Here is a 16,440-nt window from a genome sequence, read left to right as displayed (position 1 = left end):
TCTAAGGCCTACACCTCATTTTCTCATGTCCGTCACAGAAACATGTCCCACCCATTCTCTCTGTGCGGATACAGAGTCTTCACTGGGCTCCTCAACTGGTGTTTGCCGAGTGTCAACTCCTGTCCCTGCCGTCCTTCAGAGGGCTTGTGCTTACCTCCCATGTGAGGTCACTGTTTCTAGGTTCCCGTGTCTTCCAGTTCTGGGTTTGCTCACCGTTTCTTGTAGAAACCCTCCCAGCCTCCGGGGAATGGGTGTCTGTGAGCCAAATTTTCTTGAGATCCTGTGTGACTCAAAGGCATTTGCATTCTGACCTCACGGTTTGCCCAGGTACAGGGCAGAGTCTACTTGCGTTGCTGTTACTTGCGTTGCTGCTGTTGCTGCTGACAAGCGCAGCGCCCGTTTTGATCGGGTTAGTTTATGCGAATGATCAGTTGGTGCTGGTGGAGCCAACAGTGGCTGTCTGTGGTCAGCAGTCTGGCTGGGAGCAGACAACACTCACCCCATCCACTTTCACTCTCCGCCCCCGTGACACATTTTTCAAAATGAGCTCATTGGCACCCGGCCTTAACTGCACCCTTCACTGGAGACTTAGCATCTCCTAAAAGTCCTGCGCCTGTCCAAGTTGGGAAAGGAAATGGCTCAACTGCAGGGTTTCTTGAGGTCCAAGGTTAGCTGCCCCATAGGCAGCTCTCACATGACCTTTCTCTCCACCTGAACCCCTACTTTCAAAGGAATTAGTGCTGCCAATGTCTGAGCATCCCCCATCCCGGCAGGAGAGCTCTGATATACAAACTGAAGTGCCTCTTGGCTCTTCTCCACTAGCAGGCCAAGAGCTGGCTTTTTTGAATCTTCTGGCTGGATTTCCACACGCCCTGTTTCTCACCATCAGATGTCTCTACTGAGAGGGTTTAACAGTTAACAGCTGGTACCGCTCTTGCAGAGGACCTGAGCTCTGTTCCACAATCAGGTCACACCACCAGTAACTATAATACCAGGGAATCCGATGCCCTCCTCTGGTCTCTGAGGACACTGCACTTGACTTTCTCTCTCTCTCTCTCTCTCTCTCTCTCTCTCTCATATTTACTCTCTCTCTTAAATTAAAAACAATAGATCCTTTTTTTTTTTTTTTTGGTTCCTTTTTTCGGAGCTGGGGATCGAACCCAGGGCCTTGCGCTTCCTAGGCAAGCGCTCTACCACTGAGCTAAATCCCCAACCCCGATCCTTTTTTAAAAAAAAGAACTATATTATTCTTTATTTAAAAACAAAACAGACAAACAAAACACCCGAAGTGTCACTACCCCTCTTCCGGCTTCTTTATCTTTTATCTGGACGCCCACCCAAGAGCGCTTGGCTGTCATTTGAACAGGGTTTCAGGGAAGCAAACGTTGATACTTCTCCGCTCACCCTGCCACCTCTCTGCGGACATCAGGCAGGGCAGGGACACTGATCACATTTTGGTCACAGCTCCACTGCGGCCGTCTCTCACTCGGGTTCCTTGGCTTGAAGTTTTTTGAAGGGAAGGAGCTGAGGCTGAAGCAGGAGTACTTTGTGGTGGCTGCGACCCTGCAGGATGTCATCCGACGTTTCAAGGCCTCCAAGTTCGGCTCCAAGGATGGTGCAGGAACCGTGTTTGATGCCTTTCCAGATCAGGTGAGTGTTCAGACCGGTGGCTCCCAACCTTCCTGATGCTTCATTCAACCTTTTAACACAGTTCCTCATCGTGTGGTGAAGCCCAACCATAAAATTATTTCGTTGCTACCTCATAACTGTAACACTGCTGTGGTTATGAATGGTAATGTAAATATTTGATATGCAGGAGATCTCATATGCGCCCTCTGTGAAAGGGTTGTTCGTGCCCCAAGGGGGTCACGACCTGCAGGCTGAGCCCCTAGTTCAGACTGTGGTCACAGGTAAGGCCCACAGAGAGGCTTCCTGGTGCTCAGAAGTTAGGCAAGCAGATTTTCCTGGCAAGTGGGTGTTCAGGGCTTCATCCAGATGTTTGTGAGGATAGGAAGCCAGCCCCTGGGCTGTCACTCACTCCAGGACACCGATGTCTTTTCTCCCCCCAGGTGGCCATCCAGCTGAATGACACACATCCCGCGCTCGCCATCCCGGAGCTGATGAGGATCTTTGTGGACATTGAAAAATTGCCCTGGTCCAAGGTCTGGATAACCTGGCTTCTTTGTCTTTAAACCGTTCAGATTATCTGGGCAGAAGGACTTCCGAGAGCTCCTTTGTTTGTGATCAAAATACATTTCTGTTGCTAGACTGCCACAGTTGAAGGTATAGTTTGCCCTGGTGCCAATGTATCTCCACTCTTAGCGTTCTACCAGAAATAAAGCTAAAAGCCGAGCAGAAGCAAGGGCAGCAGGGGGCACCAGTGGCTGTGGCAAGGATTGAACTGTATCGAGTTGAACATATTTTGCTTATCAAAGGATGTGAAAGTAAATATTCTAGCACCAGAACACAGCTGACTAAAAGGGCGCCCCTGTAGCTTTGGGGTCAGTGTTTTATATGTGTGTGTGGTGGGGGTGGGGGGGGTGCACAAGCTTGCATGTAGAGGACAGCCTTGGCTGTTACCCCTCAGCGGTCATCTGCCTTGGTTTTTGAGACGAAGTCTCTTGATTGGCTGGAACTCATCAAATAGGCTGGGTAGGTGAGCCCAGAGATCCTCCTGCCTCTGCCTCCCCGGTGATTTTGTTGTTTGACGTGGATACTGGGGGGGGGGGGTGTCAGCTCCTCGCTCCTTGTGCTTGTAAAGCCAGCACCTTACTGCCCGAGTGATGTCCCCAGCCTAGGAGTCAGAATTTCAACCCTGATTCTGTGTCTGCTCAGTGTTACTTAATTAAGGTTTTATTCCAAGTAATTATTGTTTCATAATAAAATACAAGGAAATACAACTGGAGAAGGCTTATCAAAAGGCTATTTAGTATCTTATTAGACAGTCTGACAACAGGCTTTTTCTTTCCCTGAAAGAAAATAAAGTGTAACAGTGTTGCCCAGATCAGTCAGACACTCTGTAGAATCAAGTGCACCTGACTGCGCATTCAGAAACACTGTGGCAGGCTATGGGCGCTGAGGGGCCCTTGACTCTTTGGGGACGTGCTCTGAAAGGCCAGCAACTGACGCTCCCTTCTGCAGGCCTGGGAGATCACGAAGAAGACCTTTGCCTACACCAACCACACGGTGCTCCCAGAGGCCCTGGAGCGCTGGCCAGTGGACCTGGTGGAGAAGCTGTTGCCTCGACACTTACAGATCATTTATGAGATCAATCAGAAGCATTTAGATGTAAGTCACTGTGAAAGACGCCAACCTCACAGGAGAATTCTGCTGTAATGTGCTCAGGGTGATCACAGTGCTCTCCCTAAATGAGGCCTCGGCATATCCCAGTCACTGATAATAGTACTTAAGTCTGGGTGGGGCTCTGTTAAACCTGTGTCCTCCAAAGATGGCTTCTCCAAAAATAGCTCTACCTCTCAGGAAAGGTTTCTTCTCCATCAGAGATTTTGCTCAGGGCATGCATAGCATCCTAGGGCTGCTTTAAAACCCCAGTGGGCAGCAAGAAAGTGTCTTCTTCCTTCACCTAGAGAATCGTGGCCCTGTTTCCTAAAGACATCGACCGCATGCGGCGGATGTCTCTCATCGAAGAGGAAGGAGGCAAAAGGATCAACATGGCCCACCTCTGCATCGTGGGCTGCCACGCGGTGAACGGGGTAGCGAAGATCCACTCGGACATCGTGAAGACCCAAGTGTGAGTGTAGATACCGGAGCTTTGAGCCTCATCCACCGGTGCAGTGATGCGGCTTAGCACAGGGTGTGCTTCCAGACAAGAAGGGGGCCTGGGACACTCTTTCACGTGTCGTCCGATGGAGAGAGAACTGTTTTCTTAAAAAAGAAAGAACCATAAAAACACCCCCTCTCTGTACTGTCCTGAGTCTAGATTTACAAGCAAAAAAATAACTATTCTGCTGAAAACCTTGATGTAGGTGTCACAGCCAGGAAGTCAGATGGAGGGGACTAGACTTGGGGCAATCGTTTTGAATTGCAAATGAATCTCTTCTAGTTAAAATGACAGCCATAGTTTCTGCCCGTCCCTGTCCCCTTTATCTGATCTTTCTGAGCCTACCCTTGGCTTCAGGAAAATAACTCTGAGCATTGCCCAGCAAGCTGGACTCTGACCATTCCAGCCAGAGTCAGTGCTTTGTCTCCTCTCTCCAGATTCAAGGACTTCAGTGAGCTAGAACCAGACAAGTTCCAGAATAAAACCAACGGGATCACCCCGAGGCGTTGGCTCTTACTCTGCAACCCAGGGCTGGCTGACTTGATAGCAGAGGTAAGAGGAGGTGCGGAGGGGGAAGCTGGTGAGAGGTGCTGAGGGCGAAGCTGGTGGGAACCGGGGAGGCAGAGGAAGGTCTGAGGCAGATCCTACCTGTGGCAGGGCTGGCTTCTGAGTAAGTGACTCATGCTGTTGATAGAGCAGGGCCATCCTATTTTTTTATTATTATTTTAATTTTTAGTTATGTGTTTATGGAAAGAGTGCCCTTGGAGGTCAGAATAAGGTGTCAATATCTCCTGAAGCTGGTATTATGGCCGGTTGTGAGCCTCCCTGTATGGGTGCTGGGAACCAAACTTGGGTCCCCTGCAAGAGAAGTGTGTGCTCTAACCACTGAGCTATCCCTTCATCCCCCATCATGAAAAGCTTCAATTTTGAACAAGGGATGCACAAATTACAAAGCAGTTCGTGGCCAACAGTGTCTATGTGGCCTACAGATGGAGTAGGGTGTCTGTTAGCAATGAAGGATAACAAAGCTCAGAAATGTCACAGAACCTGGGTTCTTGGTCGTCCTCGTACGTACGTTTCTTATATTTAAGGTTCTTCCCACATAGGCTGTCTAGCCTCTTTGGTGAGCAGAACGAGCCATTTGTGAACTGCTGGGCATGAGAGCCACTTACCACACACCAGCAAGCCCTGCTATGATGGCTGTGCTCACGGTCTCAGGCTAAGATCACGTTGTCCTTTACATTGATAGAAAATTGGAGAAGATTATGTGAAAGACCTGAGCCAGCTGACGAAGCTCCACAGTTTCGTGGGTGACGACATCTTCCTCCGGGAAATAGCCAAAGTGAAGCAGGTGAGACTGCCGGGCAGGCACGGGTCCCTGCCCTCACCCTGGAGTTGAGGGTTTGGGCTCCGGCGGACACCCAAAGCTTCCATGTGAGGAGAGCTCTGGCCTGTTCATTCTCCACAGGAAAATAAGCTGAAATTCTCCCAGTTCCTGGAAAAGGAGTACAAGGTGAAGATCAACCCATCTTCCATGTTTGACGTGCACGTGAAGCGGATCCACGAGTATAAACGACAGCTTCTGAACTGCCTGCATGTGATCACCATGTACAATCGTGAGCTTTCCCGGAGCTCCCAGTAGCACCTCTTGGGGGTGGAAGCATTGGTCTCAACGTAGGCCCCACCACCCCCACAGCACCCACCTTTCTGTCTGTCTCCACCTTTTTAAGGCATCAAGAAAGACCCTAAGAAGTTCTTCGTGCCAAGGACAGTCATAATTGGTGGCAAAGTAAGTTGGCTGGATTTCTGGGGACTTACAGGCTCTAGTCTCTTGCTACTTGCCTTCTTCATTGATGGGACCTTCTCTCCACACATTGCTGTTCTCCCCCAAGGCTGCCCCAGGATATCACATGGCCAAAATGATCATAAAGCTGGTCACCTCCGTGGCAGAAGTGGTGAACAACGACCCTATGGTTGGCAGCAAGTTGAAAGTCATCTTCTTGGAAAACTACAGAGTGTCTCTTGCTGAAAAAGGTGGTGTCCTCATTGCAAAGCGTAGGGGAGGGTCAGGGCAAAATCTGGGCTCACTTGGGGTGGACATGGGGCAGTAGACCCTAGGGAGCCAGTAGCACAATAGAAGGCAAACTAAGGTGGCTTCTACAATGACCCAAATGACCTATGAGGTCAGTGTCACACGATTATGTTTGCAAGTGCCTGGCTTCTCTATACGGAGAGCTTGTGACGGTAGAAATGCTGAAGTCTGGCCATGGTCTTCTGCATGAGGGAGGGGAGTCTTCAGTTGCCTGCCCAGGTTTTGCAGGAGAACACCAACTCCCCATTCCCAGATGATGGCCCTCACTACATGGAGGAAGGGTTGTCATTTGTTCATGTTGTGACAGCGAATGAGGACAGACACGATGCTGCCAAAGCACAAGGCTTAGATGTGCACCCAAGAATCAAACACAAAGTCCCCACCCAGGGGACAGGCAGGCAGGAAGCCAAAACCCCTTTCTGTACCACAGGGACCTTTGCTAATTCACAGGGCAATACTGGCAGAGAGGCCACCCACTGGCCAGGGCCAGCTGTGCATTCACCTACTTCCGAGATTCAAAAAAACTAAAAGTCAACTTTCTCTTCGTGGCATTGTGGGCTCCCATGGGGTTATTGCTTAAATGCCTCTGCCTAAAGAGGAAGGAGCCAGGTTCCTAAAATTACAAATGAGTTACAAATATAATCCACAGAGAGGCTCTCAGAATAAGGGTTGATTTGTGGTGAAGGGACTTGGAGGTTCAGGTACATCTGATTTGGGTGTACTTGGGGCAAAAGGGGCAGGGGTAAATGTCTAGCCCCAGGGACATAGAAAGGAACATAGAAGGCAATTCAGTACCTTGCAAAAAGAAGAGTTAGGGAAAGGCCCTGGGATGTTATGGGTCAAGAAACAGAAGTTGCAGTGTTTTATAAATCAGAGGAAATAAAAATGGAGAGATGAAGAGGGAGAAAGATGATATCCAGTTTATAGCTCAGCACAGGTTAGACACTCTTTTACAGTTTATAGACCAAGAGTGGTCTAAGCAATGGGTTCAGATGGGCACAGTAAGCGCCTGGGTCAAGGAGAAAGTGAGATCTGTCCTTCTGCCCCACTGAAGGTGCACCAGGATAGGCACATATTCCTCATCGACATCAGGCCAGCTAGATCAATTCTCACATAAAATCAGGGATCCAGAGGTAAGGAATCACCTGATTGACATGGCCTGCTTACAGTCATTCCAGCCACGGACCTGTCGGAACAGATCTCCACTGCCGGCACGGAAGCCTCGGGGACGGGCAACATGAAGTTCATGCTGAACGGGGCCCTGACCATCGGGACTATGGATGGGGCCAATGTGGAGATGGCGGAGGAGGCCGGGGAGGAAAACCTGTTCATCTTTGGCATGAGGGTAGATGATGTGGCCGCTCTGGACAAGAAAGGGTGAGAGACCCACTGTCTTTTGTTGAGCAGGTGACCCCCAGGAAGGGACATTATCTCTAGGAACTTACTCCTCAGGCAGGCATCCCACTGAGACTTGTTCTCATGAGATGTAGAGACAGAATGTGAGAAATCAGGACCTCCTAGCCACAGGTAGCCTTAGTCACACAGCCAGGGTAACTGAAGGATGCTTAGGGCTGATGCATGGACAAGTTGCCCATAGTTACCAGCCACAGCAGCTCAGTGAGCCATCCAGCTCCCCGAGTTTGGGGTTTTTACTTTGATGAACCATTAGCTAACCGGATGTTTTGGCCATGTTAAACCGTATCTGGTGTTCCTTTAAAACTGGTTCTCAACCTATGACTTAAGACCCCTTTGAGGTTTGAATAACCCTTTCACAGGGGTCACATAAGACCATCAGAAAGCACAGATATTTACATTATGATTCACAACCGTCACAAAATTACAGCTATCAAGCAGCAATGAGATAATTTTGTGGTTGGAGTCACCACACCAAGAAGAACTGTATTAAAGGGCCCCAGCATTAGGAAGGTTGAGAAGCATGGCTTGAAGACCTCTGAGTGATGGACTATGCAAGGCAAAGGATAAACAGAGATGGATCTCAGCAACATTCGTTCTCAATTTAATGTCTAGTTGGGTTTATCTAGAGCATGTTAAATACAATTTCTGACCCTTAGAAGTAAGTCTCACTCAGTAGCATCAAGTTTTATGAATCTGCCGGGTCAAAGAAAGCAGCTAGTTCCTTTAACACCATGCTGCTTACATCACAGTTGGTTTTAAAATAAGTTTTACCATAGTCTATCAGATTAGACCAAGAGAATTTTCATAATCTATTGCTCTTAATGCTTTTCATTATAAGAGAAATGAATCAGAATGGAGGGGATTGATTAGGATCTAGCTTTCAAAAGCAATTTGTGCCCATGTTGAAATCTTTAATGATTTCCATAAATACTGATGTTTCTGTGTGTATTTCACAGCGAATGCAGTATCTGGCGTTCTGCTCATCACATACACTAATGTGGCCTTTTCTTTCCTCCCTGACCCACCCTTTCACTACAGGTATGAGGCCAAAGAATATTATGAGGCCCTTCCAGAACTGAAGCTGGTCATTGACCAAATTGACAATGGCTTCTTTTCTCCCAATCAGCCTGATCTCTTCAAAGACATCATCAACATGTTATTTTATCATGACAGGTGAGTTATAACGTGGCTTGACTTGACACTGGGGGATGGGACAAAAAGATCTCTAACTAGCAGCAACCCGCTCGTAACTTAGCACAGACCTATGATCTGATTTGCTACCCTAAGCTTGGGGGCGGGGCATCCTGCACGTATGGTTAAGGCTTGAGTGTAAGCCTCAAATCTTGTGTTCTTTCTCTCCTTCCACCGATACCCTCTCACATGCATACACATGTTAACATAGTTGCATATGAGAACCACGAAATGGTGACTATTCTGATTCGTAAGTCAGGCATGCTTGACAGTAAGCAAAAGAGAGGTTAAAGTGGATCTATGTTAATGTTACCCACTTTAAAGTTAAAGGAGTCTCTGCTAATCAGGGTGTTCTGTCTGTTTCTCTTCCAATCTCACATCTACAAAAAACCATAAACAGATTTAAAGTCTTTGCAGACTACGAAGCCTATGTCAAGTGTCAAGAAAAAGTCAGTCAGCTGTATATGGTAAGTGTGAGATGGGTTTTAAAGACTTTGCTATGGTTCACTAATTGCTTTTTTTTAAAAATCCAAATAACAGAGCTCTGCTGACCAATCAAACCTAGGGAAGCCTGGTTGAGCATTTGTCTAGCATGTACAAGCCTCCTCCCACAGGTACCACCAAGAGAGAGGGAGGAGGGGGGGGGAGAAGAGATAGAAATTAACGAGAGAACTTCCCAGATGTTCAAAATCTGCCTTTTGGCTAGTTTACAAGACACACCAGGAGGGCCATTCCAGGGGTTGGAATTTGAGATTTCTATAACAATTGTAAAATTTTACATTACTCTAATTTAAAAAGCAAATCACCAGTGATTTGCATCCAACGAGTACCTACCGTGTAGCAGTTCTGCCTCAGAAGCTCAGGGTACCTGCTTCAGAGGTAGGAGGGTCCTCTCTGTGCTCAGCTCTGCCCGGCTTCCCTCAAGCAGCCTGTAACCCCAGGCCTCTTAACCGGAACTACACATCACAGGCACCAAGGCTGCTGTTTCCAAATACACATGACAACTTACCCTTCGCCCACAGCGATTCTGACCCAGTGGTGGGTAGAACCCTCCACTGATGTTTGAAAAACTTACCAAGATTATTCTAAGACCGAGTCCCAGTGTAGTCGGGTAGGAACTGGCCTGGTAATCTTTGAAAAAATAACAAAATAAATACCTCCCCTGGAGCAGCTTGTCCGGATCATTAGAATATAGACCGAAAGAAGAGGGGTTTATATATGATTATGTAAAAAACATGAGCTATGCGAAGAAGCCTCTGCATGCAGTCATGCTTGGGCGAATGGCCCTCCAGGTGTGTCTGTAAAAGCATGGGGTGGGGGAGGGGGGATGTTAGCAGAGGCCCAAGCTCTGAGCTGAGACTCCAGGACCCCTTCCCGAACATTCCCTTCCATTCTTTTATCAAGGCAGGTGACTGTGGCTGGAGATGGCACAGGTTAGCCCCTGCCGTCACCCTAGACAGCCCTCTGGGGTTTTCAAATGGATCCTTCGAGTCTGTGCTACTTTACAGCCAGCCTGCATCTTCTTGGCTGAGTCAGATGAATCTCCTAATAGAGTGTAGAGCCGAGTGCGAGTCTGTGGCTCTGAACGTCCGTGGCGTTTCTGGAGCTAAGTAGCTCACCGGCCACTTCCGTTCAGCCCCCACTTCCGTTTAGCCCCCACTTCCGTTCAGCCTGTACATACCAGGAGCTCAGAGGAAAGAGAACAGCTGCCTGGAGAAACAGAAATCAATAACATCAGGAAAGGAAAACACGAACAAGGGCAAGGACTGAGGGCAAGGACAGTCAGATCCACTGGGGCTTCCGTTAAAATTAAGCCAAATCCAAACGGTGCCCATTGGGAGCACAGCAGTTCAATCATGCCTGAGTGATTCGTTAGTGCAGACTGCAGCTTTCGACTCTTGACAGTAGTTGCATCGCTGAGGGTAAGCACAACCTGCAGGGCTAGGAAGTGTAGGTGTTATCCATTTCCCTGGTTTTTAGGTTTATGTAGAAGTCTCCAAGCCTGAGTGGGCTGCCATGCTGTCTTGCCTTAGCTTATGGTAGGAAGGTAGTTTAATTCTTATGTTAAAAATGTCCTAATGTGTTAATAACTTTGAATAACTTCCAATAAACTCGCAGAGATCTAAAAAGAAAAAAGAGACTGTAAGCTAAATATATTTTTATACTCTTTTATTTAAAAAAGTGTAGGATTGTGAAATATTTTTGATTGCGAATAAGACCTTAGTTCACCCTCTTTTGAAACCCCAGTGGGGTTGTGGAGATTCAGAACAAACCTAATGGGGCATAGGCCTTCAAAGGGAACGCAAAGCTAAGTGGGTCAGCCAAGCGTTTGGTTGTTTCCCTGCTAATGTTCACGGGTGCTCAAACTTTTTGAGTCCTAGGTTAAATCTCTTCGTATGTCTGCCCACAGACAGATATATTAGTCCCTCTGTCCACCTTTAGCTGAAGGAGAGGTTGTTCCATTTATTTGTAGGATTTGTTTTTATTTCTGTGTGCCCCTGTGTGCGGATGTCAACTGTGTGCAGGTAGCCATGGAGGCCGGAGAGTTATGTGCTTCCTGGCCGGTGCTGGGAACTGACAAAAGAACGCTCTCAACGAGTGCTTAACCACTGAGACATCCATTCCTCCTACCCCAGGGCTCTCCATTTTTAATAAAGCATGGAAGATATGGCTTGTATGCTAACCAATTAGAGAATATCCACCCACAGAGTCATATTCTCTCTCTCTCTCTCTCTCTCTCTCTCTCTCTCTCTCTCTCTGCATATCCATGCAAATACTCTGGCTCACTTGCTTGCTTTCTTACCCTCTCTCACTCCCTTGCTAACTCTCTTGAGGGATAGGGTCTCTATGTAGAGCAGGCTGGGTTTTGAACTTGAGATCTTCTTGCTTTAGCCTCTTGAAGGCCATGATTACAAGCATCCCCCACCACACCGTGCTCGTGGTTTCTCTTAAAATGAAAAACACTTTGTTATCGCTAAGAGAACTATGCTCTGAATTTGGAGAAAGTGCAGCTGGTCTGCTCCTGCAGGCTGTCAGCAGAGCAAGCTCCTTTATAAATCACTGTCCTTTGTCCCTGCCACTCCTCTCTGGAGTGTGTTTGGTCCGATGTTGGCCCGGCACACAGGCCCTGGACTGTACATGTATGTTATTCACAGAATCAAAAAGCCTGGAACACAATGGTGCTCAAAAACATAGCTGCCTCGGGGAAGTTCTCCAGTGACCGAACAATCAAGGAGTATGCCAAGGACATCTGGAACATGGAGCCTTCCGATCTGAAGATCTCCCTATCCAAGGAGTCCAGCAATGGGGTCAACGCCAATGGGAAGTAAATGCTAAAATATATTCTTCTTCAATAACTTCTTACTGGACTTGAGTACTTTTAGAGCTTCCCTGAGTCTGTTTTGTTATTGAATGGTTAGTTAATGTATTTCTGTATTAGAGCTAAAAAATAAAATGTCAACTTCCAGTTGTCAATCAGTAGCCTGCTAGGATTCCTTTCCTTAAAAGTAATCAGACCCACCAGAGCTCCCAGGGACTAAACTGCCAACCAAAGAGTACACATGGAGGGACCCACGGCTCCAGCGTAGCAAAGGATGGCCTTGTCTGGCATCAATGGGAGGGGAGGCCCTTGGTCCTGTGGAGCCTTGATGCCCCAGCATAAGGGGAATGCTAGAGCAGTGAGGCAGGAATGGGTGGGTAGGTCGGGGAGCACCCTCTTAGAGGCAAAGGGGAAGGGAATGGGATGGGGGGCTTGCAGAGGGGAGACCAGGAAGGGGGACAACATTTGAAGTGCAAATAAATAAAATATCCAATAAAAAAATGTTAAGGGCTGAGGAGATGGCTCAGTGGTTAAGAGCACTGACTGTTCTTCCAGAGGTCCTGAGTTCAAGTCCCAGCAACTACATGGTAGCTTACAGCCATCTGTAATGGGATCTGATGCCCTCTTCTGGTGTGTCTGAAGACAGCTACAGTATACTCACAGACAATTAATAAATAAAATCTTTAAAAAATAATTGTTTTAAATTTAAAAAAAGTAATCAGTTGGAAAACCACTTGGAACTGTTTAATGCCATTTAAATGAACTAAGATAAAATTTTTTCTCACACTATTGTTGGAGTTCAGGCTCCAGGCTGCTATCTGGGTCTGTTCAAGCTGCTATAACAAAAGGTGCTAGTCCAGATAACTTACAAACAACATAAATAGTGTCACAGTTCTAGAGATGTAAGTAAGATGTCCAAGATGAAGAGGCCCACGGGTTCAGTATCTGGTGAGATCCACTTTCTGGTTCCTAAATGGTTCCTTCTCATCCTGTCCTCTTCCCATGGAAGAGACAGAAAGAATTCCCTTAGACCTGTGTTTCAGGGACCTAATTCCATTCCCAAGAGCCCGGCTCAACACCTTTGAAAGCCTCTGCCTCCTGATACCATCATGCTGATAGGTAAATGTTAACACAGGAGCTTGGGGGCAGACACCACTTCCTATACCGGCATCCACCTTACTCACAAATATCCCTGGCAGGTTCCATAGCTGGCCATTTGTAGATGAGGTCAGATTGCATTAAATTCTGACTCTGGACGTTGAGGATTTGGCACGATTCTCAGAGCACATGATGATGAACTAAAGAACATTCCACAGGGCTTTGTTTATTCAAATGGCCTGTGACCTGTGAAAGTCTCAGTGGCTTCATGTCATCCAAGCAGCCCAGTGCAGTTTTGCATAAAGAAACCATCCGGCTCAGGTGAGGTTTGTACCACATCCTCACTGGAGATTTCTGCTGGTCCGTTCCTTCATGCCCACTGCTGGCTCAGAAAGTCTCTGCAGAAAAAGGACTTAGGTCAGCTCACACTTGGGCTGACTAATGCCTGGTCACCGTTACAGCTCAGGGGTCACAGTTAGCAAGGGTTCTCACCTCACACTTCTTATCAGCATGGGACTTTCACAGAGAAGGTTGTGATGGTAGCCAGGAGGAAAGACGACCATTTTGACCCGGTCTTTGTTCCTGTAGGCACTGTGTGCGATTTCATAGAGCTGCGGGAGTAGCAAAGACAATAGTCAAAGGTGGTGGCACACAGCCATAGACCCCTAGTCTGGTTTTCCTAAAAGGAAAGGGACTTAGGGAGCTTCTCATCAGGTCAGAGACTGAGGGACCCTCCAGATCCTCGGGTGCCTGTTTCTATAGCTATGGACCAGAAGGCCTATGACTAATAGAGACCACTAATGAATGCTCACACCCCTCTGAGCACACTTCACTGCACAGGCTCAAAGAATTGCTATGGTTCCACTCCAGCACAGGCATGTTTAAGAGAAAACATTGTTAAAAGTGACATGGGGGTCTCACTTAGCCACAGACCCCAGGTGAGGAACCAAGGTCTACCCCTTACCCCAAACTCCTTTACACTAAGCGGCTAAGAACACTGATTTACATCATTGTTTACATCAGGGAACACGGCCCTTTAGGGATGTAGAGAATCCCCTGTAATGTCAGAGACCCTAGGCTCCAACCAAATGTCAACTAGATGAAGAAATGGTAGAGCTCTCGGGCTACCTGCTTTCCGTACTCCAGAGGCACAGTCCTGTCGTCTTCTCCATGCAAGATGAGAAGCGGGGAGGACAGAAACTTCACACTAGGAGCAGACATGAGAGAAACGCCCAGCTTAGGAATTCAACCTAAGCCCTTAAGTCACAGTCCTCGTGACACATGAAGCTTGCCCAAAGCACAAAAAATAAAGTTTTCCTTCCAAAAAGTCACACAGCTTTATGTTCTTTATGTTTAAAACTTCACCTTCTAACCATTTTATCCTCGTCCATGCTCACACAGTTGAATGAATTCACCACCTACACATTGAAATGATTGATTTGTGTTCTGCTAGTAGACCTCATCTTCCTTGTCATTCTACTCTACAGTGTAATGCCTGAAGTATTTTAATTAAAAGTCTACAAGATAGGAAGATGGCCCAGTGAGGAAGAGCACTGGATGTTCTTCTGGTTGACCCTCGTGACAGCTCACAATCATTTGTAACTCCAGTCCCAGGGGAATATGACACCTCTTTGGGCATCAGACATACACACATACACAAAGTACCCACACATATGAAATTAAAATAAACAAATCTTTAAAACTCTATGAAATAAAATAATTCAAAAAGTACAAAACTACCAGAGAAGCTGAGCCTCTCTTATAGCAATTTATTTACTTCTCCCCATAAAAATAGAGAGTGGATTTGCATCCCAGGTGTGAGTGGTTACCTGTGGATGAGCCTCCCAGGTGTGATTGGCCACCTGTGGACTTGCATCCCAGGTGTGATTGGTCACCTGTGGATGAGCCTCCCAGGTGTGATTGGCCACCTGTGGACTTGCATCCCAGGTGTGATTAGTCACCTGTGGATGAGCCTCCCAGGTGTGATTGCCACCTGTAGACTTGAATCCCAGGTGTGATTAGCCACCTAGTTAGCCCAGTTTGTCAATACAAAAGGTCACTGACATGTAGAAAGACTTCTGCTCTCAGGCCCTACTCAGACACTTCCCTGTCCTTCTGAATTCATCACTAGAGGTCACTGCTTAGAACACTGGCTCTCCTTCAGTGCTGAAACAGGAAAAAGGATATAGTAACAACTGCTTATTTAGACACGTTCTAAAATTATTTCTAATAGTGAGAGATTCCCCCATAGATGGTTAGACTTGACCCTAGCAGCTTTTCACGGGTCTATAAGATGCATATTTTGTGACATCAGAGAAAGTACTGACGTTGGTGAAAGCATTGACCCAGACATAGGGAAACAGGAGATGCTGAAATGTGTAAAAACCCTACTCCAAATCTAGCCGTCATCTCCCAGGACCAGCATGAAATCCAGAGAGATGCAATGCCAATGCCCTAGGTTCTCATCTGGTACACCGTGGCAGTTCCTTGAGAGCCAAAGCAGACGTCTTGGTTAGCTTACTTTTCATCATTAGGGAAGACTATTTTGTCTTCTTTAAAGGCATCCATAAGCGTCCTTAAACATCTTGGAAGCTTCTGGTAAATCTATTTAAAGAAAAGAAAAAAAAATGAAAACCAAAGATGTTAATGCTTGCCCCACAGCTGTCTAGAATACATGGTTCCTGGAGCTCAGCAGCTTTCCCCAGCAGGCGTACATACATACAATCTGTACAGCCTCTCACTACGTGAGCCCTAGATAGCAACAGAACAGCTACTCTCTACACTAGACTTCAGAAAACACTTATGGATCCTCAAAAGGAGTTCCTGTAAACGAAGAATTTGGGAGGGGGAAACAAAAATGAGCAGAGAAACGGCCACACTTTGGTTCTAGCATCAAAGATAATCAGTGTTAACATTTGGCTGTATCTTTCTGTATTTCTTCATTTCAGATGCACGTGACTCTCTTCCTCCGCTCACAAGGGAGCAGTAACACACAAAATCTAAAGTTTGCTTCTTATGCAAGCAGAATTAACTAGTTTATTTGGGGTGCAGCATTCAGATCTGCCAATTCTGATGAGGATATTTGATAATGTGGATAATTGGGTTTAGAAGATTTGAACACTAGATGGTAGAAAGTGGTTTGATGGTATAAACCTTTAAAAGCATTTCCAGATTTGACAATGGCCATGGGACACTAAATACAATTAATCGTGTTTGTCCAGTTGGTTGGTTTGATTTGGTTTGGTTTGGTTTAGTTTGGTTTTTCAAGACACAGTTTCTCTGGTAGTCTTGGATGCCCTGGAACTCATTCTGTAGACCAAGCTGGCCTCAGAGATCTGCCTGGCTCTGCCTCCCAAGTGTTGGGATGAAAGGCGTGTGTCACCACCACCCAGTGACAGCTGTCAGTCTCCACACACTGATTTTCCCCTGAAGGGTCAATCTGCAGAACGTAGAGTCGGAGCTGAACCCGCCTTCCAATACAGTTTTAACTGAGAACATGGGGTAGAGGACAGGAGCCCTGCACAGCACAGCACCCACCTCCCA

At 47.0% G+C, this 16,440-nt stretch overlaps 2 protein-coding genes across 2 annotated transcripts in view; one reads left to right on the top strand and one right to left on the bottom strand.

The window, feature by feature from the left end:
• The window catches only part of Pygl (glycogen phosphorylase L), a 36,279-nt gene extending 24,325 nt beyond the window's left edge, over positions 1-11,954 (top strand). The window contains exons 8-20 of the mRNA XM_032907882.1: positions 1,507-1,650; positions 2,070-2,162; positions 3,142-3,288; positions 3,588-3,751; positions 4,219-4,333; positions 5,031-5,132; positions 5,250-5,397; positions 5,512-5,570; positions 5,674-5,815; positions 7,043-7,250; positions 8,328-8,462; positions 8,881-8,947; positions 11,636-11,954. Coding sequence (XP_032763773.1) covers positions 1,507-1,650; positions 2,070-2,162; positions 3,142-3,288; positions 3,588-3,751; positions 4,219-4,333; positions 5,031-5,132; positions 5,250-5,397; positions 5,512-5,570; positions 5,674-5,815; positions 7,043-7,250; positions 8,328-8,462; positions 8,881-8,947; positions 11,636-11,809 — 1,698 coding nt within the window. The 3' untranslated portion in view covers positions 11,810-11,954. The remainder of the gene's footprint in view (positions 1-1,506; positions 1,651-2,069; positions 2,163-3,141; positions 3,289-3,587; positions 3,752-4,218; positions 4,334-5,030; positions 5,133-5,249; positions 5,398-5,511; positions 5,571-5,673; positions 5,816-7,042; positions 7,251-8,327; positions 8,463-8,880; positions 8,948-11,635) is intronic.
• A 1,258-nt stretch (positions 11,955-13,212) lies between these two features.
• Positions 13,213-16,440, bottom strand: part of Abhd12b (abhydrolase domain containing 12B) — a 30,857-nt gene continuing 27,629 nt past the window's right edge. Inside the window, exons 10-13 of the mRNA XM_032909118.1 lie at positions 15,419-15,501; positions 14,026-14,104; positions 13,390-13,508; positions 13,213-13,295 (exon numbers count right to left, since the gene is read on the bottom strand). Of these exons, the coding sequence (XP_032765009.1) occupies positions 13,268-13,295; positions 13,390-13,508; positions 14,026-14,104; positions 15,419-15,501 (309 nt within the window). The 3' untranslated portion in view covers positions 13,213-13,267. The remainder of the gene's footprint in view (positions 13,296-13,389; positions 13,509-14,025; positions 14,105-15,418; positions 15,502-16,440) is intronic.

This window comes from Rattus rattus, chromosome 7 (genome assembly GCF_011064425.1).
Source record: "Rattus rattus isolate New Zealand chromosome 7, Rrattus_CSIRO_v1, whole genome shotgun sequence".
Classification (NCBI taxonomy): domain Eukaryota; kingdom Metazoa; phylum Chordata; class Mammalia; order Rodentia; family Muridae; genus Rattus; species Rattus rattus.
The sequence above is the reverse complement of the archived record's forward strand: the minus strand, read 5'-3'. Positions and strand labels throughout refer to the sequence as shown.